The sequence below is a fragment of the Hakea prostrata genome, chromosome 5 (genome assembly GCF_041222555.1).
Source record: "Hakea prostrata isolate BN-2017 chromosome 5, UWA_Hpros_2, whole genome shotgun sequence".
Classification (NCBI taxonomy): Eukaryota; Viridiplantae; Streptophyta; class Magnoliopsida; order Proteales; family Proteaceae; genus Hakea; species Hakea prostrata.
In genome coordinates this window covers 19472526-19498295 of record NC_142604.1, presented here as the reverse complement: position 1 = coordinate 19498295, position 25770 = coordinate 19472526, and the positions used below count along the sequence as shown (strand labels likewise).

General features: G+C 38.5%; 1 protein-coding gene and 1 pseudogene across 1 annotated transcript; both read left to right on the top strand.

Annotated features, from left to right (window-relative positions):
• Positions 1–1642: 1642 nt before the first annotated feature.
• Positions 1643–2380, top strand: LOC149015627 (kunitz trypsin inhibitor 5-like). The gene has a single exon (XM_089157295.1). It carries the CDS (start codon positions 1643–1645, stop codon positions 2378–2380), a length of 738 nt encoding a protein of 245 aa, XP_089013421.1.
• A 12227-nt stretch (positions 2381–14607) lies between these two features.
• LOC149015626 (21 kDa seed protein-like) lies at positions 14608–16646 on the top strand (annotated as a pseudogene).
• Positions 16647–25770: the final 9124 nt, after the last annotated feature.

The window sequence follows — 25770 nt, the reverse complement described above, 5'->3', positions numbered from 1 at the left end:
AGGATCCTCATCTGAAATCGGCACACGAGAAACAACAAGGGTATTGGCGATTCCAAGAATTTCAACAATATAATCACTGATAGGCATAGAACCCCTCTGTATCTAAAATAGTTGATTCTCAAGCTCCAAGATTTGACTTCTTGAGCCAGATGCAAACATGCGATGGAGTTTCGCCCAAGCTTCGTGAGATGTCATTGCTGCAACAATATCTTTCAGAGACCGAGGCCACAAGCAAACTCAGGATCAATTGATTCTGGCAATCCCAAAGAGTCACAGATGAAATAGAGGAAGCCTCATCTTTAGAAATAAGGTAAGAATCAGATGATGGTCTTGGTAGAGATCCATCCAAATAGCCGTAGAGATCATACCCACGAAGTAACGGAGTGAATTGCGCCTTCTCGAGCAAGAAATTAGAAGAAGAAAGCTTGAGAGGTAAGGTGGCAACAACGTTGATGGAGACGAGAGAAGAAGAAAGAACAAAAGCCATCGCAGCCCTAGAGGAAGCCATCCCAGGAAACATTAGGGCAAATGCTCGAAATAGAACCTGATACCATGTAGTAAGTGAGATGTATTTCAATTGATATTAAGAAGTATTGTACAGAGAGTATTTATAGAAGTTTATACAATGTAAGAAGTAACTGTAGGTCTAAGTATAAAACTAACTATATGCTAACTTTGTATCCTTAACACCCACAAAAGAAAAGAATTGCTTTGTTTTGCTTTTTGAAGTTGCAAGATTTTAGCTCCCATCGATAAGAGGAGAAGATCGAGGAATTGGCCATGTTCGGACCAACCAATGGCACTGATAACGTTTGAGTCTTAAAGGCTGAAGTGATTTGGTCGGGTTCCGACCAAATACCACTGTTCAAGCTTTGAACCGCAGTGCATATCTTGCCTTGCAAGACACCGTGGCAATGCGGATGAGTTCACAGTTGGTTTATGGGCTTTCTCGTATTTGGAAACGACTATACAAATCCAGAAGGAACCACAATCTAGCTATGCCAAGATTGAAAACCACCACTTTGTTGTGACTGTGAACTAAGACTTTTCGGCATCCCCTCCAAATACGACTTCTCATTCAACTTCATCTGATTAAAAGCAGAGAAGCAACCAACAGCTTCTGGATCTCTATCCACCGTTTGATGCTGCAGATTCCATTTGAATTCACTTAAAAGCATTGGGGAAGGTGTGTATATTCGGCAACGGTCTTTTAGAAGTATCGGTGAAGGTGTGTATATTCGGCAACAATTTTTAGAGCTGTCAGGAAAAATGTATATTCAGAACAGTTGCTCCAATGGGTCAAGGAAAATAATCAACTAAGTTACCAAAAAAAAATAAGAATTATAGTTAACAAAAAAAAAATGGCGGAGACTTGGTAATTTAGATCATAGTATATTATTAGTAAAACATAATGTTTTTTTAAAGAAAGATAGTAAACATGTCTTCAACAAGTGTCACCCCGATCCACTCAAAATGGAGGAATTATATCACACCCGTTAGTCGCAGCACCCTATAAATTGGCCTAAGCATAACCTTCCTTTCCATCTCACTTCTTGTATATTCAAATTCCACTCGAACAATTTCTTTTCTAAGAAACACCTCTTTCCTTCCTTTTATAACCATCTACAATCGATCATCCATCATGTGGAGCAAAGCTCTCCTCCTTATGGGGTTCTTGTCTTTGGCCTCAGTTCAGGCAATAGCTACTTTCTTTCATCACCACCAGCAGCTAGGCCCTCAATATGCTGTCCAAGATACCGATGGCAATGACCTCCAAGCAGGGACGCCATACTACATTGTATCTGCTATAAGGGGAGGTGCTGGTGGAGGTCTTTTGGTGGGTAGCAGAGAGAGCTCCACCGGTCAAAGCCAAACCACCCATACCCCTATAGTGCAACAAAGCTCCTACGATACGAACATGGGTACTCCAGTGATCTTCTCTCCAGCATCCTTAGAACGCCTAGAATTGGAGTTGCCATCCACAGAAAGAGAGACAACGAGAATAGTGCAGGAATCGATGGATACAAACATTCGTTTCTCAGGAATTGAGAATAGAGTGTGGCAGGTGCAAGAGAGGAGGGAGCAAGCTGCAAGTTGGTGGGGGTTGTCATCAGCAAGGACTTCTAGTGTAAGGTATGTGACACTCAGAGGGAAGCCAGGGCACCCAGGGGAGTCAACAGTGACGAATTGGTTCAGAATCGAGAGGATAAGCAAGGTTAACCCTATATACAGAATTGCCTACTGCCCCAACGTGTGTAAGTCATGCCATGTGGTCTGTGGAAGGGTTGGGATCACTACAGAGAGCGGCAAGAGATGGCTCTCAGTTTCAGAACACAGAGTGTTCCCTGTTGTCTTCATTAGAACTAGAAATGATGAATAGATGTTAAGCAAACTAACCTAACGCAGCGGAATAATCAATCAAAATAGAAAAGGAAGAAGGAATCACACACACACAAGACAAGATTTACTTGGTTCGGTCAGAGACCTACATCCAAGGATGAGATATGCTCTCACCAAGCATATGCAATCATCAAATAACAGAGGAAGGTTACAGCCCTAGACAGTGACAATACTCTATACAAAGACTAGAAATAACAACCGAAACAATGGAACAACCACACCTGAGTCAAGATGCAACCAGAGCTTCAAGAATCTCCTGCGTGAATCCAAGAGCATCAAATACCGAAGCCTTTACACGCACCAAACAGTATACACTGCTTCAGCTTTGTACAAGAGCAAAGAACCATCACCAAGAACACATTAGGGCTAACCGAAACCCTCAACAGCAGATGAAGAACCAGCAGAGACCGAGAGCAATCGCCAGAGAGCAAAACAGAGAGGAGAGAGAGTGTATTCGTGCGAATGAGATGATACAAACAAAACCCCAAAATACATATCCCCTTCTAGGTATGCAATTACCCTATTGCCCTCAGAACAAACTAATAAGACAAGCTATCCTATAGAATGAAAAAGACCATATTGCCCCTGCTAACCCCTGTTACATATTACAATAGAGAAAGAAGAAATACAAACTTGAATGGAATAAGAAAAGGAGAGTTCTTGATTCTAGCTGAACGGGAATAATAGCATAACGTGGCGTCTTTGGTTTTTGTTTCCTTTTAACTTATTTAGTTTTTATTTTTGTTAAAACTCATTTGAGTAGTCCAATATCATTCAATTTTTGTTGCTCTTTTATTTATTTATTTATATATTTTTTTTTTCAAAAGTTTCGTGGCAAGGGATGGTTGCCGCTAGTTTGGTGGCCTTTGCATAGCCATGTGCATAATGATGATATGGATTTTCATTCATGGTAATTAGTATAAGGGTTCCATTGCTCCTACAATATGGTTTATTTATTAAATTAGAAAAATAATTTCGAAGGAATAGAGTGTGATTACACTTCAATTGGTTTACATGATAATTTTGGAGATTTTTTTATATCGAAAAAAATAGATTATGTAGAAAAGGGGCACAGATGACATGAGACAAAATCGTGTCTGAGACTCATAATTGAGAAAAGAGCAAGGTTAGTTATTAATTACCCCGAGGAGAGAATTGTTGGTGCGAGTATATATTATCCTTGTTCAAGTGGCTCAAAAAGGTTCACCTTTCTTCAATATTAAACATGATAACTTTTGTTGGCTAAACTATACATGTTTTATCAGACAAGATACCTAATAGCATCCTATACGTGAATAAGTAACACGTCTACCAAAAAAAATAAAATAAAATAAGTAACATGGAATAACACTTATAATATGGATTTTGAAAGATTGAATTGTGATAGCTATCATTTAGATATTACAGTTATTTTATGTAAGTAAGAAAAAGAAGGAACCAATGTGATGCATCTGAAAATTGTCTAGCCACCAGAAGCCTTTAAATTCCTACAACACGAACGTCAGATGTGGGAGAACTCAACAGTCAGGAAGCCACCTCTGATAGTTAAGTCAATAAGTGCACCATCAATGAACTCTAACCAATTGCAAAGCTTAATTGAAAGATTTAATGGAGGAAAAACGTTTCGATTACCATTTCTTTGTGTTATACTTTGATTTATTTAGGGTTTACTCTCATTGCCGTCCGTTGGATCAATTCACAATTCCAATCTGTAGCCGTTTCTGCCTCAATCTGAGTTAGTTGTGGTTTCCATAAGGAGCACGATTGAGTATCCTAAACTTGGCGGGATCACGTTTCTTCCTATAACTGTCGAGTTCCTTCGTGCACAAGGCACCTCTAGGTTTACTTCTAGAATCGGTCCCTAACGGGGTGATTGCACCATCCGTGGTTAGACCTGGTTGGCTATAATATTTTACTTATCACGTGCCCCCTAGGCCTATTGAGCCATGGGCATCATAAAGGGAAGATTAAACGATTCCAAATTTCCTGAATGTCCTCCAAACGTCACATTTATTGTCAGAAACACTATCTCCTCTGGAGCCGCACTCATTCAATACAAAAAGCCATCATGGCATTCCTTTTCTCGAACCATCACCCTTTTTCGGTTGTTGATCCTTGGTTAATCTCGTTCACTGGATTCCAGGTGTCGAACCGTCTCCTATTCTCGATCGTCTATCGGAATTGATCATGTTCGTCCAAATCCATCTCTGGGTTTATTTAAACCCCCCCCTTGCCTTCATTTCGTTTCCCACTTTGCCATTTTGCAAATTACTTTCTAGAGTGTTAGTGAGCTTATGCGTTCGTCTTCAACCTACAAGCTTCAAGACTCTTACTCAAATTTCTCAAACAAGTAAGTGCTTCTTCCTTTAAAAACTTCATCTTTCCTTCATTGGATTATTTTCTCTTCTCCTTTTTGTTTTTTCATTTTCTACAAGTTTTGAATTCCTTGTAGTTTAGGGATTTCCCAATTGTTCCTTCCTACCTGAGGTCATTCCTTTCTCCCTTTTTTTCCTTTTATCTATTTTTATTTTTATTTCTTTCTTGATAAAGGCTAGTGGGAGAGTATCTGAGGATGATTCTATAGACCAAATGGTCGAGGGTGATAATTTAGCTAATCAACTCAACCCTTTTACCTCTGTAGAGCTGTCTGGAGACAAAAAACGTTAGGGTTAGTGACCATTGGTTTGGTCCTTCTACCAAATCTACCTATAGAGAGCAGACGGGAAACCCAATGGAGGGTGAAGTTGCTACCTCACCTCCTACTTCCCGAAAGACAAAAGCTTCTTCGAAAGCTGTTGTTGGTAGCTCCCGACTATCAAAAAGGCCATCTCAGGGTCCAAGTTTCTTTGTTTCTCATGTTCGTCTTGCTGAACTCGATAACAATTTGAATAGCTACTCCCTTCTTTTCAGCTATCTCCTTGGGGTCCCCTAACCCCAATGAAAGGGTTAACTCTATCAATCTACACCAGCACCCTGAAGAGTGAGGTTAGGTTTCTTTTTTTTTCTCTCTCCATTATTCAGTGCTATTCTCAACCACTTGGAGTTATGCCTCAGGACGCTTCTACCGAACAGCTGGCACCACATGGTTGGCTTCATAGGCCTCTACTTCGAGTTAGGTATTGCCCCTTCTCTGCCTCTTTTTTTCACATTTCTACTATCTCATCAAATGTAATCCACCTGGTTGGGTCTTTTTTTCCCAAACACCACAGAAGTGAACTGGGATGGTCAGGCAGTATCGTCGCCGACAATACTTGCCCCTCTAACCATAAAGGGTGGCACCATCGTTTCTATTATGCTAAGTGCCTCCTAAAGATTTGAACTTCCCGATCACTTGGTATTTAAAACATGGACTGAGGTTTCCTAATTATAATATGATTATGTTTCCTCATAAGTCTAGAGTTTTATTTATATATTTCTTTTTCCTACTTAGTATAGGACTTAACTATGTTGTAACTATAAATACCCTATTGGGGTCTTGTGAATAAAATACTTTTAAAGGAGCAATTCCTCACATTACAACACTTGGAACCATCAAGACTCATACACCCAGGTGAATCGTCCTCTTCCTTTATCTTTTGATGAGGACAACGCCGTTCAAACGATAAAGTCCATTCAAGCGCATTAGGAGATCCATGGACACGCCATGGAGTACGAAGCTGTGCTCAAAAGGGGGGGGGTTAAGCGCTCAGTGAGCTCTCGATCATCTGTTTAATTTTTACTTTGATGTTGGTCTTCCATTTTACTAACTCTCATTATTTTTCATTATGTAGTGGCTCCAAAATACAACCCCAATGCTTTAAAGGCCATGGCCTTTGAGGGACTTGAAGCCGCCGAAGATAGGGTGATTCTGAAGAAGAGAAAAGAGCCTGAACCTGCCAACCTGACCCCCAAGGCTCCCTCACAGGCCCCCAAAGGTCTATTAAAAATCCTCCAGAAGATAAATGGAAAGGCCCTGATTGACGTGGCAGAGTTGACCCAAGACGGCATTAACCTGTTGAAGAAGAGGCACAATCTTCTTTATGATGTTGCATCAAAAAGGGATTGAGTGGAGCAGGGGACCTGTACATTCCTCCCTGGAAGCTTACAATTCATTCCTGCATCTCTAGGGATCCGTACATAGCACTAGAGTGGGCAACCAATGTTCGAGCGTTGGTGTACTTGTTTGACTAAGGTTTGGAATGTTGGAGAGGTAATGGGTGGTGTTGACATGTGTGAGGTTGGTTATAACACAGTTGATTGCACACACATGATGGTTCCTATTTTACTTTGTATGGAATTATGTGTATCCTTGGTTTTTAGAGAGGTTTTGATCTCCATTTTTATCCTAGATAGTGCTGGTATTGACATAGGTGTTGTCAAGGGGTATTCTCACTAGTTGTTGAGGTTCACATGTGTTTCAGGGGTGTGGTTTTGTCAACTTGTATAGTTTGGGTGGGAGTACTTACCTTTAAGGTGTCTTGGGTTTATGTTACTTGTCTAATGGGTTGGTTTGCACCAACGTTGCATGCTAGGTTAGGTCATGCTGACAGTTGGACTTTAGAGCTTGTGTGCATTGTGTCCTAGGCATCAACATAGGTGGTGATTGGAATTTGTTCCCTCACATCTAGTGTTTCATTAATGTGTTCTTGTAGGATCAATGTAGTTATTGAGTCTTATGGGGTTTACTTTTTTTTTTTTTTTTTTTTTTTTTTTTTAATCTTTTTTATCCTAGTTGGTGTCTACTCTAGGGTGACCTAGATGTGTCTGGTGATTGACTTGTGCCCTCCTTGTGATGTGTGGGTGGTGTGGTCTCGGTCTGAGTAGTAGTTACTAGACCAGTGATAGAGTTGGAAGAGTAGTTGCCTTTGGGTTGCCTTGAGTGATTGTTTGATTGTTTCTTTACATTTTCACCTTGTTGTTACATGTAAGGCTACAAGAGTCTACATCATATTTTGTTGTAAATATGTTTAAAACTTTATATAAATATTTTAATTGTGTCTTTTATCCATGGTTTTATTTAGTCCCACATCGGGTGGAGAAGATCTGATTATATGGTTTTTATATAGTAAGAGCCCAGGTATTATTAATTTACTTGATACCCTATAGTGTCCCCCGCGCCATGATTATATAGATATATATATATATATATATATATATATATATATATATATATATATATATATATATATATATATATATATATATATATATATATATATATATATTAATATTAATATAATATAATATATCTATATGACTTGGGACTTGGGACTTGGGACTTGGGGCTTGGGGCTTGGGGACTTGGGGACTTGGGGAGTGGGTCGTGGGTCGTGGGCTTGATCCGGAAGGCCCAGTTTGTCATGGGCCCTGTTCTGGAAAGCCCACTACCTGGTGAATACGTGGAGATGCCATTTGAGTGGCACTCTCCTGTAGGGAGGTCAGCTGAAGAGAGTTGAGCTGAAAGGTACCCTTTCACCCACAGCCTTTGGGGCTCTATATAAACTCCATTTCGTGCTCATTCTTGACACACAGAATTCCTCCTCCTCTTTCTCTCTCTCTCTCTCTCTCTCTCTCTCCCTGTTATTCTCTTTCTGATTATTTAGACACTTTTAGAACCCGTATTGCACAATTCGGGGTGTCTAAATACCTTAAAGAAAGTACTTCATGTACGTTTCAGCTCTAAAGAAGTAATGTGATTACAACAACAGTCCTGGTGTGCGTGCAAGATCCCTCGAAGTCAACAACATATTTTGGGTCATTGGATGTTTATTGTCTTTTTTCACAATAATTTAGAAGAGTTTATTTGTAACTTCTTTAGGCATTTTAACAACTAAGTTGATATCTATGTGTTTATCAATGTGTGGTATGTTTGGGTCTATTGACATTGTTAAAATGCCTTGATACCATCAACTTCTTTGGGTGGTATGGTTGGGTCTATTAACTTTGTATTTCAGTGTTTTATATATTTCTTTCTTTCATCCCCCCTCCAAATAAAAAAAAAAATTTTTAAAAAATGGAAAAAGTAGGATTTTCTTAGAACCAAGGTTTGAAGTATCTAATGATATGATATGATATTAGTTGACAGCTATTCATAGACAAACTCCCCCCCCCCCCCCTCAAAGAGCATGTATAGGAGTGCACCAAAATGTATTGGCCAACATGGCCAACACGAGATGATAAATTTCTTAAAAATGTTGAATTAGTTCCTCCTATACTGGCACTAATGTTGTTAGATTTACTTTTAACTGGCCACATTTAGTTGGATAAGATGACCGAGGAAGGTTATGGATGAAAACTATACCAGATTCACAATTATATCTAATTAATACATGAAGAGCTTTAGACAAGGCAAAATCACACAAACCACTCACCTTGATGGATTCTTTATAGAGTATTTTATGTGTGGGTCCTCTTAGTAGATCATAAACTAATGTTGGGTCCCCTTAGTGTAATATATAACGTGTGGATCCTAGCCAATATTCAAATTTCAATATTGGAGGGACCAAAATGCCCCTCAATGTGATTATACAATGTGTTATGACTAAAATACCCTTTAATCCTAAATTTATCTTTTTTAATCATTATTTTACTCTCTACTATTCTACCACCGTCACTTCCATCTCCATCAAGATTAACTTTGCCATTGAATACCAACGAACAACATCTGGCGCTCGATGAAGGCTACTTGCGAGTAAGCCACTAGTTTTGTAATAGATAGATTTGGAAAAGAAAGGGGAAATAAATAAATAATTAAAGCAATTCCCGCCACAATAATGGCTGACCCAAACAATACTGAAGTCATTTGGAGTGTTGATAGAAAATGGAGGATTTCCCTATTGAAGCTTGAAAATTGGATTTCATTTTCAACTAAAACCACTCACACTATCTTAAGGAGTTTTCCATCCAATCAAGTCGATTTTTCTGGTGGTTTTTTGCTAGAGCTCGAAGAAACTAACCTTCGACAGGGGATGATGCATCACAACAACCTCTCGAAGCAAACATAAACTCCCTCTAGTTCATTGATGTGGTCATAGATGGCCCGTCATGCATTTGTCCCTGTTATGAATGTAACTTGCTAGTCTCCCAATTCCATAAGGAGACTAACAGAGAGGGGGAGTTATATTATAATTTAACTTATTGTGGAACTGTTACTCTTTTATATTTAAAGACAATGAAACCCCGCCTCAGAAATTTGTTGATTGTGGTTTTCTTGCCGTGGATGTAGATTTCACAATTAATGCTGAAACATGTTAATTCTTTGGTTCTTGTGTATGAATGTTTATGATAAACTTAACTGGTATCAGAGCAATGTTCTTACCGAAGGTGTGTAAAGAACTAGAACGGAGAGGATACGTGTCAGGAATAGGAATTGATCGAAGAAACCAAAAGACAGAGATCAGTCTGCTACACTTTCTAAGATTGTACAAGAAGAATCTCCATATTAATCAGGTATCGCTCTTGATCACCAAATCTATAGTTCAATCTTTCTGAAATACACCAAAATCTAGTGTGAGGAAAAGGTCCCCCAATGATACTTGATGCTGAAGAAGAACCCTAGTTCTTGAACTTTCAAAATGAAAGTGCACTCCAAAAGCCAAAAGAACATGTTTGGTTAGAAGAAAATTAAAGAAAAAAAAAAAAAAAGGAGAGCGGCGACAAGGTAAGCGTTCTGTTCGTGGAAGAAAGAAGTTTATTTAATCTTTTATTTGAAGTTTTTTAATTCTTGCAATGATTACCTTGGTGATTGAAAAGAAAAATAGAAAAAGCAATGATTACGTTGGATGATTGAAAAAAAGTAAAAGTAAAAAGGGATTGAGAGGTTCAAAAGCTAAGAGGTGAATCCTTAAAAAAAATTCGATTGGAGAAAAGACAAAAGAGGTAAGATAGATTTTATTATTTTTTTTTATTATCGGATCGGTATCGTACAAGTTGTTTCCAAAGGCTTTTGTGTGAAGATGTTTTGTATGGGGTTAGGTGGTCTTAAGGTTTTTGGACATTCCAGACTCAGTGGAAGTAACGAATTGAGGAGATTTTGTTTTGTTGGTATTTGATATTGTGGGTTCGTATAGAAACTAATGGTCAGGTTCTTTAAATTTCCCACGGAAAGTTCTTTGGCAATACAACACTCTCTTGGAAAAGTTATATCTTTACTACAAAGCTTCATTCAGTTGGTACGTACTACTCTTTCCCTCTCTACTTTTCAGAATTCATTTATAATGGATTCGGGTGCAATCGACAATATATGTCGATCTACCCATCTTTTATCTGATTTGAGCACTAATAAGTTACAATCTTATCCTCCTATTACTATTGCTAATGGTACTATTGTCCCAATTCAGAGTCAAAGGAAATTGAATCTATTTTCATCCAAGACTGATGCATTATTTGTACCATCATTGTTTGTGAATTTGTTATCAGTTAGTAAAATTACTCAGAGTTTAAATTGTAATGTGATCTTTTCAAAGGACAAGGTAGTGTTCCAAGAAAGTTTAACAAATACAACGATTGGTGAAGGTAGACTGTAAAATGGACTCTATACGTTAGATTCTACAAATAGCGCCTTGACTTTTATGAGTAATCATGAGAAATCTCAACTCATGCATTGCCGTATGGGTCACCCTTCTGATAAGATTTTACAATATTTAAATCCTTGTTTATCTTTTAATTCTACTATTTGTGATGCCTGTCATTTCTCCAAGCAACATAGATTACCGTTTCCACATAGTACTCATATTTCAAATGCATTATTTGATCTAGTGCATTTTGATGTTTGATATTCTCCTATAGACTCTAAAGATGGATTCAGGTATTTTGTTTCATTTGTTGATGATAAATCTCAGGTTACATGGTTGTATTTATTGTCTTCCAAGAATGAAGTGCTATAGATGTTTCAGGAATTTTGCAGATGGTTTTGACTTAGTATCAAACTCGCATTAAAGTTTTGCGAATAGATAATGAGACAAAATACACTAATAGGCTCTTTCAATCATATCTCAAAAGTTCGGGAATCTTACATCAAACTTCATGCGTAGGGACTCCTCAACAAAATTGGATTGTTGAACGCAAAAATAGACATATACTTGAGGTGACCCGATCTTTATTATTTCATGGGAATCTTCCCAAGACTTATTGGTCAGATGCTGTCAGCACATGTTATTACTTAATCAACCATCTCCCCAATACAATTTTGAACTTTAAGATACCCTTAGAGGTTCTATATGATCGTCCCATCGTGATGTCTCATCTTTGAGTTTTTGGTTGCATTGTTTATGTTCATGCCCAGGATAGTGATGAACTTGATCTTCATGCTCACAAATGTGTGCTTTTGGGATGCTCTTTTACTATAAAGGGTTACAAGTTCTTTGACCCATCTACGGGTAAACTTTTTATTTCATGGGATGTGTCTTTTGATGAAACTCAGATGTTCTTTTCTAGTAGGAAGCAAACTTAAGAGGAACAAGATTAGAGTGAATATGTTCCTGTCCCGTTACCAGATATACCAGACAACATGTCTGCAAGGGGTGATGCTAATGAAGACAATGTTATGGGCAACAATATCCATTTCAAGAAATGACACCACTAAAGGTTGCACTGTTATAGGTGATGTCAGTAAATATACTGAAAAAACTACATGGTGAAGCAACTACAAATGTTCATATTGTAGGAAATGATACAGTTGAAACTATGGTGCACTTACCAATTTGCAGATCTACTAGGGTCTCTCAGCCTTCAGTGAGATTGCGTGAGTTTACCACTTATCATACAGCTAAGTTCCCAATTCAATCTCATATAAGTTATGATCATATCTCTCCTCAATATTTTGCATATCTTTCGGCCATTGAAGACAACAAGGAGCTAGCCAATTTTATTTAAGCTAAGAATTTACCTAAATGGGTGAAGGCTATGAATGAGGAACTAGAAGCTCTTCATAAAAATAAAATTTGGGATATAGTGCAACTCCCAAGTGGCAAACATTCGATTGGATGTCGTTGGGTCTACAAGACCAAATTCAAGAATAATGGGACTCTAAAGAGATGGACACACAAACATTGAAGGATGTGCCGATACAGATTGGGCTGGCAATCTTATTGATCGAAGATCAATTATTGGCTTTTGCATATTCGTAGGAGAAAAGTTAGTCTCTTGGAGAAGTAAAAAATAAAATATTGTTTCTCGTTCTAGTGCAAAAGAAAAGTACAGAGCAATGGCATCTGCAACTAGTGAATTAATCTAGATTGGTGTCCTACTTCAAGAATTGGGGGTGAGAAGTTTTAAAAACCCATGAAGTTGTTCTGAAACAATCAAGCAGCTACACACATTGCCTCTAATTCGATGTTTCATGAAAAAACTAAGCACATTGAAGTTGATTGTCATTTTTTTCATGAGAAGGTTCAGGATGGAACTATAGAAACCCCTTATGTAAGAAGTGAAAATTAGCTTGCAGATGTCTTCACCAAAGCTTTGTCAAAGGGATTGTTTCAAGTTGCATTTAGCAAATTGACCTTAGATGATGTCTTCGATCCATCTTGAGGGGGAGTGTTATAAATGTAACTTGTAGTCTCCCAACTCCATATGGAGACTAGTAGAGAGGAGGAATTATATTAGAATTTAACTTCTTATGGAACTCTTAATCTTTTCTATATAAAGATAATGAAATTTCATCCCAGAAATATGATGATTGGGGTTTTCTTGTGGTGGATGTAGGCTTCACAATGAATGTCGAACCACGTTAATTCTTTGGTTATTGTGTGTGGATGTTTATGATAAACTTAACCCCTTTCTTCTTCCTCAGGCTAACTGCATCCACCCGAGAACCCATAGCCCTATTGCCTTGGAAGGGTTCGTTTATCTCATAATCCTCCACATAGTCCTTCAAAGGAGAAGAGGAAAACACATTTTAGAACCTTAAAATAAACAAACAAGTTGTTGACGCTCTGATTCTGCAATTTGCAAAAGTGATTGAATTGAAGAATATTCATGAATAATTGGTGCTATATCATATGATTAATTGGTGCTATATCCCGCAAGAGAAAAGAATTGCTTTGCTTTTTGATGTCACAAGATTTTAGTTCCCATCGATGGGAGGAGAAGATCGAGGAATTGGCCATGTTCGGACCAACCAATGGCGCTGATAACGTTTTAGTCTTAAATGCTGAAGTGATTGGGTTGGGTTCCGACCAAATACCACTGGCAAGATTGGTAATTGGCTTCAAGCTCTAAACTGCAGTGCATATATATCTTGCCTTGCAGGACGCCAGCGGAAATGCAGATGAGTTCACAAGTGACTGCAGTTGGTTTGTGGACTTTCTCATATTTGGAACGATGATACAAATCCCCAAGGAACTACAGTCTAGCTATGACAAGATTGAAAACCACCACTTTGTTGTGACTATGAACTAAGACTTCTTGGCATCCCCTCCAAGTACGACTTCTCATTCAACTTCATCTGATCTAAAGCAGAGAAGCAACCAACAATTTTTGGCCGGCGGAAATGCAGATGAGTTCACAAGTGACTGCAGTTGGTTTGTGGACTTTCTCATATTTGGAACGATGATACAAATCCCCAAGGAACTACAATCTAGCTATGACAAGATTGAAAACCACCACTTTGTTGTGACTGTGAACTAAGACTTCTCGGCATCCCCTCCAAGTACAACTTCTCATTCAACTTCATCTGATCTAAAGCAGAGAAGCAACCAACAGTTTTTGGATCTCTATCCACTGTTTGACACTGCAGATTCCATTTGAATTCACTTAAAAGCATTGGGAAGGTGTGTATATTCGACAACGGTCTTTTAGAAGCATAGGCGAAGGTGTGTATATTCGGCAACAGTTTTTAGAGCCGTCATGAAAATGTATATTCAGGGACAGTTTCTCCAAGGCGTCAGGGAAATTAATCAACTAAGTTACCCAACAAAAAATAAGAATTATAATTAAAAATAAAAAAATGGCGGAGACTTGGTATTTTAGATCATAGTATAATATTAGTAAAACTTTAACTTTTTTTAAAGAAGGATAGTAAACATGTCTTCAACAAGTGTCATCCTGATCCACTCAAATTGGAGGAATTATATCGCACCCGTTAGTTGCAGCACCCTATAAATTGGCCTAAGCATAACCTTCCATTCCATCTCACTTCTTGTATATTCAAATTCCACTCGAACAATTTCTTTTCTAAGAAACACCACTTTCCTTCCTTTTATGACCATCAATAATCGATCATCGATCATGTGGAGCAAAGCTCTCCTCCTTATGGGGTTCTTGTCTTTGGCCTCGGTTCAGGCAATAGCTACTTTCTCTCATCACCAGCAGCAGCTAAGCCCTCAATATGCCGTGCAAGATACCGATGGCAATGACCTCCAAGCAGGGATGCCATACTACATTGTATCTGCTATAAGGGGAGGTGCCGGTGGAGGTGTTTTGGTGGGTAGGAGAGAGAGCTCCACCGGTCAAAGCCAAACCACCCATACCCCTATAGTGCAACAAAGCTCCTATGATAGGAACATGGGTACTCCAGTGATCTTCTCTCCAGCATCCTTAGAACGCTTAGAATTGGGGTTGCCATCCACAGAAGGAGAGACAACGAGAATAGTTCAGGAATCAATGGATACAAACATTCGTTTCTCGGGAATTGAGAATAGAGTGTGGCAGGTGAAAGAGAGGAGGGAGCAAGCTGCAAGTTGGTGGTGGTTGTCATCAGCAAGGACTTCTGAGGGAAGCCAGGGCACCCAGGGGAGTCAACAGTGAGGAATTGGTTTAGAATCGAGAGGATAAGCAAGGTTAACCCTATATACAGAATTGCCTACTGCCCCAACGTGTGTGAGTCATGCCATGTGGTCTGGGGTTGACATCCTCTGCGGCCCGCATAGGAGCGGCCACCCAGCGGCCGCTCCGGATGCGGGCCGCGTGTCACAAAATTTAATCAGAATCGTTCAATTTTCATACAATGTTCTCGGTTGAACCACTAATAATAAACGCGGTTTGGATGGAATGAACAACATGGTTAAACCGAACTGGTTTTTTTTACTCACTTTTAATAATTAAACAAAGAAAACTGAAAACCTAAGTCGATCCAACTCCTCTGCATCGTCTTCAATATTGACTTGAAAACTTGAATCGATCCAACTTTTCTGCATTTTCTTCCATTTCAAACCTAGTCTAATATTTGAGCTTGGATTACATAGTTGATTTCATCGACATGTCATGCATCCCGATCATTAATTCTAAAACATAAATATTTTCTCATTGTTCGGATGAATGAATCAAAATCTGGAAAAGCATATGGAGAAGCAGATGGGATGCATGACTGGATTCTTCCAGCTCTTTGATCGTCACCAGATTCTTTCCAAAAAACGCCTTTATGCTACCAAACGTCTTCCTCCATCTTTGGTTAAAATTTCTTAAATATTTTCTCATTATTAGATGAATGAATCAAAATTTGGAAAAGAAGGCCTAATGAATCAAAATCTAGAAAAGCACATGGAGAACCAGATGGTATGCATGACTGGATTCTTCCAGCTCTTTGACCATCACCAGATTCAATTCGAAAAACACCTTTATGCTACCAAACGCCTTCCTCCATCTCCGATTAAATTTCTTTCTTCCTTTTCCTAGTTAATCCACCTCTATTGGATCTATTGGAATGAAAATCATGAGGTGCGATCGGCTAACATGCTTCCTTCCTTTGAAGACTTTAGGTGGTTGATTCCACACCCAGTTTGATATATCAATCGGATCTCTGGTTTACTCTGGAGAGCTGCAACAACAGCTACCACAGCCGTGTAACTCGCTAGAATGTGCCGTAACACGCCCTAAAATCCTCTCGCCGTTGCCAGAACAGTCAGTTTCGAAGGAGAGTCCAGCAACGTCGCCACTTTCGCTTTCGATTTTCGATTTAGGTTTTCAGATTGAGATAGAAGGCGAAAGTTCAATCGATTTAGGTTTTCAGGATTTTTTTTGTTTTGTTTTAGACAAAAAAACCAGTTTGGTTTAACCATGTTGTTCATTCCATCCAAACCGCGTTTATTATTAGTGGTTCAACCGAGAACATTGTATGAAAATTGAACGATTCTGATTAAATTTTGTGACACGCGGCCCGCATCCAAAGCGGCCGCTGGGTGGCCGCTCCTATGCGGGCCACAGAGGATGTCAACCCTGTGGTCTGTGGAAGGGTTGGGATCACTACGGAGAGCGGCAAGAGATGGCTCTCAGTTTCAGAACACGAGTGTTCCCCTGTTGTCTTCATTAGAGCTAGAAATGATGAATAGAGAAAGAAGGAATACAAACTTGAATGTAATAAGAGAAGGAGAGTTCTTGATTCTAACTGAATGCGAATAATAGCATAACGTGGCGTCTTTGGTTTTTCTTTCCTTATAACTTATTTAGTTTTTATTTTTGTGAAAACTCATTTGAGTAATCCAATATCATTCAATTTTTGTATCCCATGTACTTTTCAAAATTACTAATCTAATCTTCAACTTTGTCTATAATTACTATTACCCCCTACCATTAAGTTCCGTTAGTTAACTGATGATGTGGCATCTTTATATTTTATCAAAAAACCCAAAATACCCTTATACTTATCTCTTTACTTATTTACCCTTTTGTCAAGTTACAGTAGTACCATTAATTAACTGTGGACAAAAAAAATAACTATAATCCGTTTTATTCTCAAAAAAAAAAAAAAGAAACCAAATAAAGAAAGAATGATTGAATAAAACTCGAATAGAAACCGAAGAGGAAGAAAAATCGAATTCAACTCAAATTGGAAACTGAATATCACCTAAATTTTTTTCAAAATAAATGAAGTTTAGTGAGGGTGGGAACCAAATTGGATTTGGATTTTGTTCATTTCTTTAATTCAAAATAAATGAAGTTTAGTGAAGGTGGGAAACCAAATCGGATTTGGATTTTGCCCATTTCATTAATTCAAAATAAATGAAGTTTAGGGTAAAATTGACATTTAATTTGATTTATAAATGGGGTAGCATCGTCTTTTGATTTCTTAATTTTAATGAAGGGTAAATTAGACATTACATATTCAAACTTAACGGCAAATTAACACCGTTATAAGGAAGGGGGACAACAGTAATTTCGTAAAGAACAGGGTTTTATTAGTAATAAAATCAAACTACAGGGGGGCAACAGTAATTATCCCTTCTTTTCTTTATTTATATTCTTTTGTCAAAAGTTTCATGGCAAGGGATGGTTGCCGCTAGTTTGGTGCCCTTTGCATAGCTATGTGCATAATGAGGATATGGATTTTCATTCATGGTAATTAAGTATAAGGGTTCCATTGCTCATACAGTATGGTTTATTTTTATTTTTATTTATTTAAATTAGAAAAATAATTTTAAAGGAACAGAGTGTGATTACACTTCAATTGGTTTACATAATAATTTTGGAGATTTTTTTATATCGAAAAAAATAGATTAAGTATAAAAGGGGCACCGATGACATGAGACAAAATCGTGTCAGATACTCAGAATTGAGAAAAGAGCAAGGTTAGTTATTAATTACCCCGAGGAGAGAATTGTTGGGGTGAGTATATATTATCCTTGTCCAAGTGGCTCCAAAAGGTTCCCTTTTCTTCAATATTAAATATGATAACTTTTGTTGGCTAAACTAGATATGATTTATTAGACAAAATACATAATAGCATCCTATATGTGAATAAGTAACATGCCTACCAAAAAAATAAAATAAAATAAGTAACATGGAATAACACGTATAGTATGGATTTTGAATGATTGAATTGTGATAGCTATCATTTAGATATTACAGTTATTTTATGTAAATAAGAAAAAGAAGGAACCAATGTGATGCATCTGAAAATTGTCTAACCACCAGAGGTCTTCAAATTCCTACAACACGAACGTTAGATGTGGGTGGACTCAATTTTCAGGAAGCCACCTCCGATAGTTAAGTCAATAAGTGAACCATCAATGAACTCTAAATAGTTGCAAAGCTTAATTGAAAGATTTAATGGAGGAAAAATGTTTGAATTACCATTTATTTGTGTTATACTTTGATTTATTTAGGGTTTACTCTCATTGCCGTCCATTGGATCAATTCACAAGTCCCACCTGTAGCCGTCAATTGTAGGGTTTTCCTCCCTCAATTTGAGTTAATTGTGGTTTCCATGTGTAGCACAATTGCGTATCCTGAACTTGGCGGGATCACGTTTCTTCATATAACTGTCGAGTTCCTCGTGCTTAAGGCACCTTTGGGTTTATTTCTAGAACCGGTCCCTAATGGGGTGATTGCACGTCCTTGGTTTGACCTGGTTGGCTATGATTTTTTACTTATCACGAGCCCCCTAGGCAGATTGATCGGGACCGAGTGACTGATCATTTGGTATGTTTCTCTCGATCACGAACCATGAGCATAATAAAGGGAAGATTAAATGATTTCAAGTTTCCCAAATGTCCTCCAAACGTCACATTTATTGTCAGAAATGTTATGTCCTCTCGAGCCGCACTCATTCAGTATAAAAAACCATCATGGCGTTCTTTTTCTCGAACCATCACCTTTTTTCGGTCATTGATCCTTGGTTAATCTCATTCATTGGATTCCTGGTCTCGAAACGTCTCCTATTCTAGATCGTCAATCGGAATTGATCCTGTTTGTCCAAATCCATCTCTGGGTTTATTTAAAACTCCCCCCCCCCTTTGCCTTCATTTCGTTTCCTCACTTTGCCATCTTGCAAATTACTTTCTAGAGTGTTAGTGAGCTTCTGCGTTCATCTTCAACCTACAAGCTTCAAGAATCTTACTCAATTTTCTCAAACAAGTAAGTGCTTCTTCCCTTAGAAACTTCTTCTTTCCTTCATTGGCTTATTTTCCTCTTCTCCTTTCTGTTTTTTCATTTTCTACTCGATTCAAATTCCCTGTAGTTTAGGGATCTCCCAATTGTTCCTTCCTACTTGAGGTCATTACCTTCTTCCTTTTTTCTTTTTATCTCTTTTTTCTTTTTATTTTTTATTTCTTTCTTGATTACGGCTATAGTGGGAGACTATCTGAGGATGATTCTATAGACCGAATGGTCGAGGGTGATGATTTAGCCAATCAACCCAGCCCTTCTACCTTTGTAGAGCTGTTTGGAGACAAAAACATTAGGGTTAGTGACCATTGGTTCAGTCCTTCTACAAAATCTACCTGTAGAGAGCAGACTGGAAACCCAATGGAAGGTGAAGTTGCTACCTCACCTCCTACTCCCTGAAAGAAAAAAGCTTCTTCAAAAGTTGCTGCTGGTAGCTCTCGACCGTCAAAAAGGCCATCTGAGGGTCCAAGTTTCTTTGTTTCTCATGTTTGTCTTGCTGAACTTGACGACAATTTGAATAGCTACTCCCTTCTTTTCAGCGATCTCCTTGGGGTCCCTAACCCTAATGAAAGGGTTAACTTTGTTGATCTACACCAACACCTTGAAGAGGGAGGTTATGTTTCTTTTTCTCTCTCCATTATTCAGTGCTATTCTTAACCACTGGGTGTTATGCCTTAGGATGCTTCTACCGAACAGCTGACGCCACATTGTTGGCTTCATAGGCCTCTACTTCGCGTTAGGTATTGCCCCTTCTCTTCCTCTTTTTTTCACATTTATACTATCTTAGTAAATCTAACCCGCCTGGTTGGGTCTTTTTTTCTTTTCTCCCAAACACCACAGAAGTGAACTGGGATGGTAGGGCAGTATCGTCGCTGACGGTACTTGCCCCTCTAACCGAAAAGGGTGGCGCCATTGGTTTCTATTATGCCAAGCACCTCCTGAAGATTTTCCTGATCACTTGGAATCATCAGGACTCATACACCCAAGTGAATCATCCTCTTCCTTTATCTTCCAATGAGGACAACATCGTTCAAACGATAAAAGTCCATTCAGGTGTGTCAGGAGATCCATGGACACACCATGGAATACGAAGCTGGTGCTCGATGGTGGGTTCTAGCCCCCAGTGAGCTCTTGATTGTCTGTTTAATTTTTACTTTGATGTTGGTCTTCCATTTTACTAACTCTCATTCTTTTTAATTATGTAGTGCCTCCAAAATACAACCCCAACGCAATAAAGGCCATGTCCTCTGAGGGGCTCAAATCCACCAAAGATAGGGCGATTTCGAAGAAGAGAAAAGACCCTGAACCCGCCAACCTGATTCCCAAGGCTCCCTCACAAGCCCCCAAAGGTTTGTTGAAAATCCTCCAAAAGATAAATGGAAAGGCCCTGATTGACGTGGCAAAGTTGACCCAAGACGGCATTAACCTAGCCAAGAAGAGGCACGATCTTCTTGATGATGTTGCACCAAAGAGGGATCAAGGGACTTGTACATTCCTCCCTGGAAGCTTACAATTCACGACCATGTCTATACTGATCCGAACCTAGCACTAGAGTGGGCAACCAATGTTTGAGCATTGGTGTAATTGTTTGACTAAGGTTCGGAATGCTGGAGAGGTAATGGGTGGTGTTGACATGTGTGAGGTTGGTTCTAGTATAGTTGGTTGCACACACATGATGGTTCTTATTTTACTTTTTATGGAATTATGTGTATCCCTGGTCTTTGGAGAGGTTTTGAGCTCCATTTTTATCCTAGATAGTGCTGGTATTGACATAGGTGTTGTCAAGGGGTATCCTCACTTGTTGTTGAGGTTCACATGTGTTTCAGGGGTGTGGTTCTGTCAACTTGTATAGTTTGGGTGGGAGTACTTACCTTTAAGGTGTCTCGGGTTTATGTTACTTGTCTAATGGTTGGTTTGCACCAGCGTGGCATGCTAGGTGCCTAGGTTAGGTCATGTTGGTAGTTGGACTTTAGAGCTTGCGTGCATTGTGTCCTAAGCATCAACATAGGTGATGATTGGAATTTCTTCCCTCACATCTAGTGTTTCATTAATGCGGTCATGTGGGATCGATGTAGTTATTGAGTCTTATGGGGTTTACTTCTTCTTCCTTTTTCTTTTTCTTTTTTTTTTTTTTTTTTTTTTTATCCCTGGTTGGTGTCTACTCTAAGGTGACTTGGATGTGTCTGGTGATTGACTTGTGCCCTCCTTGTGATGTGTGGGTGGTGTGGTCTTGGTTTGAGTAGTAGTTATTAGATCATTGATAGAATTGGAAGAGTAGTTGCCTTTGGGTTGCCTTGAGTGATTGTTTGATTGTTTCTTTACATTTTTACCTTGTTGTTACATGTAAGTCTATAAGAGTCTACATCATGCTTTGGGTAATTGGATGTTTATTGTCTTTCTTCACAATAATTTAGAAGAGATAATTTATTTGCAACTTCTTTAGGGCCTGTTTGGTTACATGAGTCTGGAGATTTCAAATCTATGGAGTCATAATTTTTAAAATTAAATGTTTGGTTGTGGAATGAAATTTGTGGATTCATCCAAAAAAACTATTTGATCATGTGATTTTTGTAAATGTGCAAATGTATAGCTTTTTTTAAATCTCTGGATTTCACCCCTTACCCATAAATCTACAGATTCACGTTTTTAGTGTAAAAAGGTGAATCTCTAGATTTCATGAATCTGGAGATTTTTACAACCAAACGGGTATAATTCTCAGATTCATGAATCCAGAGATTTGAAATCTCTGAATTCAAATAACCAAACAGGCCCTTAGGCATTTTAAAAACTAAATTAGAAATATGACTTGTTTAAAAGAACCCTCTCATGCATGATTTGTTTCTTTTCATTGGTATTGCTGCTTTTGTGTTTTGTTGTTTTGCAGGTACATTGCCAATGACAGTTGAAGTCCAGTCAACCATGATGAGGGATAACTTATAGATTAAGCGGGAGAATTGTAAGGGTCTAATCTGTAATTTGCTATTTTTTATTGAATTATGGGTTTAAGTTTAGCTTGAACCATCTTAAAATGGTGCCTATACTACCAATTTAGATTATGCTATTTATACTTGGGTTTGTTCATGTATTTGGGTTCGATTAGTTTTTTGGGGTCAATATTTTGGGTTCATTTGTTACGGGCTCTCTCTCTCTCTCTCTCTCTCTCTCTCTCTCTCTCTCTCTCTCTCTCTCTCTCTCTCTCTCTCTCTCTCTCTCTCTCTCTCTCTCTCTCTCTCTCTCTCTCTCTCTCTCTCTCTCTCTCTCTCTCTCTCTCTCTCTCCTCTCTCTCTCTCTCTCTCTCTCTCTCTCTCTCTCTCTCTCTCTCTCTCTCTCTCTCTCTCTCTCTCTCTCTCTGTATGAACAATGAATTTGAGCATAGTTCATGCTATTGTGATCGCCTCTTCGATGGTGTTTTTCAACTGTAAATTCTGTGTACGAACTTGTAAGGTTTTCTAGCTTCATATATACTGGACTGGGCCTCTTTCTTGAGCCCCAGAGATGTAGGTCATATGACTGAACTTCATCATCAATTGTATGATTTGATCTCTGTTGGTGTCTTCTCCTTTTCTTTTATGCTTTATCACCATTCAAGTGTATTGAAGGTCACAGCATTTCTCAATTACTTCATTGCAAGGGACGCTTGCCTTTGCATAACCATACGTAATGAAGAGATGAATGACCACATCAATAGCTATTTTGGAAGGCATTTTGCATGAAGTTCATTTGGCGAACCGCCAGGGGTTGTTAGTACTCAGATTTAGACCAGCTATGCTAATATTTCCGAGATGCTGCCTCGCCCTTATGGCCACCCCAATTTGGCTCCAATTTTATTTCATATACCTCATGTCCACCCAGATGCTTTGTTCTGTAATACTCCGCTTAAACCTTTACAATATAATTTAGAACAGTTCCTACTCTGGAATTCACAACAGGGTAGTTCTTACTTCTTCCCGTGTTGTAATCAAGAGTAGTAGTATGGTTGGGTCTATTAACTTTGTATTTCAATGTTTTATATATTTCTTCTTTCATCTCCCTCCCAAAAAAATAAATAAATAAATAGAAAAGAAAAAGAAAAAGTAGGATCTTCTTAGAACCAAGGTTTGAAATATCTAATGATATGATATGATATTAGTCGACACTTATTCATAGACAAACTCCCCCCCCCCCCCAAGAGCACGTATAGGAGTGCACCAAAATGTATTGGGCAACATGGCCAACACGGGACGATAAATTCTTAAAATTGTTGAATTGGTTCCTCCTATAGTGGCACTAATGTTGTTAGATTTACTTTTAACTGGCCACATGTAGTTGGATAAGATGACTAAGGAAGGTTAGGGACAAAAACTATACCAGATTCACAATTATATCTAATTAATACATGAAGAGCTTTAGACAAGGCAAAATCACGCAAACCACTCACTCTGATGGATTCTTTATGGAGTATTCTACGTGTGGATCCTTTTAGTAGATCACAAACTAATATTGGGTCCCCTTAGTATATAATGTGTGGGTCCTGGCCAATATTCGAATTTCAAACTTGGTGGAGAATACCCTTTAATGTTGAAAACGATTGAGGGATCTGCACGCACACCAGAACTGTTGTTGTAATCACAATACTCCTTTAAAGCTAAAACGTACATGAAGTACTTTCTTTAAGGTATTTAGACACCCCGAATTGTGCAATACGGGTTCTAAAAGTGTCTTCACCCCAAGATCAGTCAGCCCAAACCTGTAAGGTTGCACCCCAGAAAGGTTTACTCAAGGTATAATTAGGTTATGTTCACTGCTTAACAGAATAACAGGGAGAGAGAGAAAGAGAGAGAAAGAGGAGAAGGAATTTTGCGTGTCAGGAATGAGCACGAAATTGAGTTTATATTGAGCCCCAAAGGCTGTGGGTGAAAGGGTAAGGCTGTGAGGAGGGTACCTTTCAGCTCAACTCTCTTCAAAGAGTACCTCCGAGGTGACCTCCCTACAGGAGAGTGCCACTCAAACGGCATCTCCACGTATTCACCCAGTAGTGGGCTTTCCAGAATAGGGCCCATGACAAACTGGGCCTCCGTTGCAGGGGGGGTCACTATAGGGTTCAGGCAAATTAATAATATGTGGGCTCTTACTATATATAAACCATATAATCAGATCCTCTCAACCCAATGTGGGACTAAATAAAACCATGGATAAAAGACACAATTAAAATAAATTTATATAAAGTTTTAAACATATTTACAACATTTAATCCTAAATTATCTTTTTCAATCATTATTTTATTCTCTACTGTTCTACCACCATCATTTCCATCTCCGGCAAGATTAACTTTGCCATTGAAGACCAACGGACAACATCTGGCACTCGATGAAGGCTACTGTCAAGTAAGCCACTTGTTTTGTAATAGAGAAATTTGGAAAAGAAAGGGGAAATAAATAAATAATTAAAGCAATTCCCGCCTTAATAATGGCTGATCCAAACAATACTGAAGTCATTTTGAGTGTTGAGAGAAAATGGAGGATTTCCCTATTGAAGCTTGAAAATTGGATTTCATTTTCAACTAAAATCACTCACACTATCTTAGGGAGTTTTCCTTTTGATCAAGTCGATCTTTATGGTGGTTCTTTCCTAGAGCTCGAAGAAACCGACCTCCGACAGGGGATGATGCATCACAACCTCTCGAAGCAAACATAAACTCCCTCTAGTTCATCGATGTGGTCATAGATGGCCGTCATACAATTGTCCCCTTTCTTCTTCCTTAGGCTTACTACATCCACCCTACAACCTAGAGCCTTGTTGGCTTGGAAGGGTTTGTTTATCTCATAATCTTCCACATGGTCCTTCAAAGGAGAAGAGGAAAACACATTTTTTAGAACCTTAAAGTAAACAAACAAGTTGTCGATGCTCTGATTCCCTGTAATCTACAAAAGTGATTGAATTGAAGAATATTCATGAATAATTGATGCTATATCCCACTGTAGTAAGTGAGATGTATTTCAATTGATATTAAGAAGTGTTGTACAGAGATTATTTATAGAAGTTTATACAATGTAAGAAGTAACTGTAGGTCTAAGTATAAAATTAATTATAGTAAGCAATACACTAACTATATGCTGACTGTGTATCCTTAACATGCCCCCTCAAGCGCAACGGATCCATGATCGTAAGCTTGTCTCGAATCGAGAAAATTCGTGGATGAGATAAACCCTTAGTAAGTAAGTTTGCCAACTGATCAACCAAAGAAACAAAGCATACAGAAAACTGTCGCGTGGCCACAAGATCCCGGACAGAATGAAAATCAATCTCAACATGCTTCGTACGAGCATGAAAAATGGGGTTGGCAGTCATGTAAGCAGCCCCAATGTTGTCACACCAAATAATAGGAGCCGTAGGAAGAAAAATATAAAGCTCTTGAAATAGAGAGCAAATCCAAAGCATCTCAACAACAATAGCAACAAGAGCACAATACTCAGCTTCAATAGATGAACGAGAAACAATATGTTGCTTACGAGAACCCCAAGGAATAGGATGATGACCAAGGAAAACACATAACCCAGTTGTAGAGCAGCGATCATCGAGACAACCTGCCCA

Excerpts from the sequence above, each read along its gene's own strand:
- LOC149015627 (XM_089157295.1), top strand. The coding sequence starts at position 1,643 with ATGTGGAGCAAAGCTCTCCTCCTTATGGGGTTCTTGTCTTTGGCCTCA.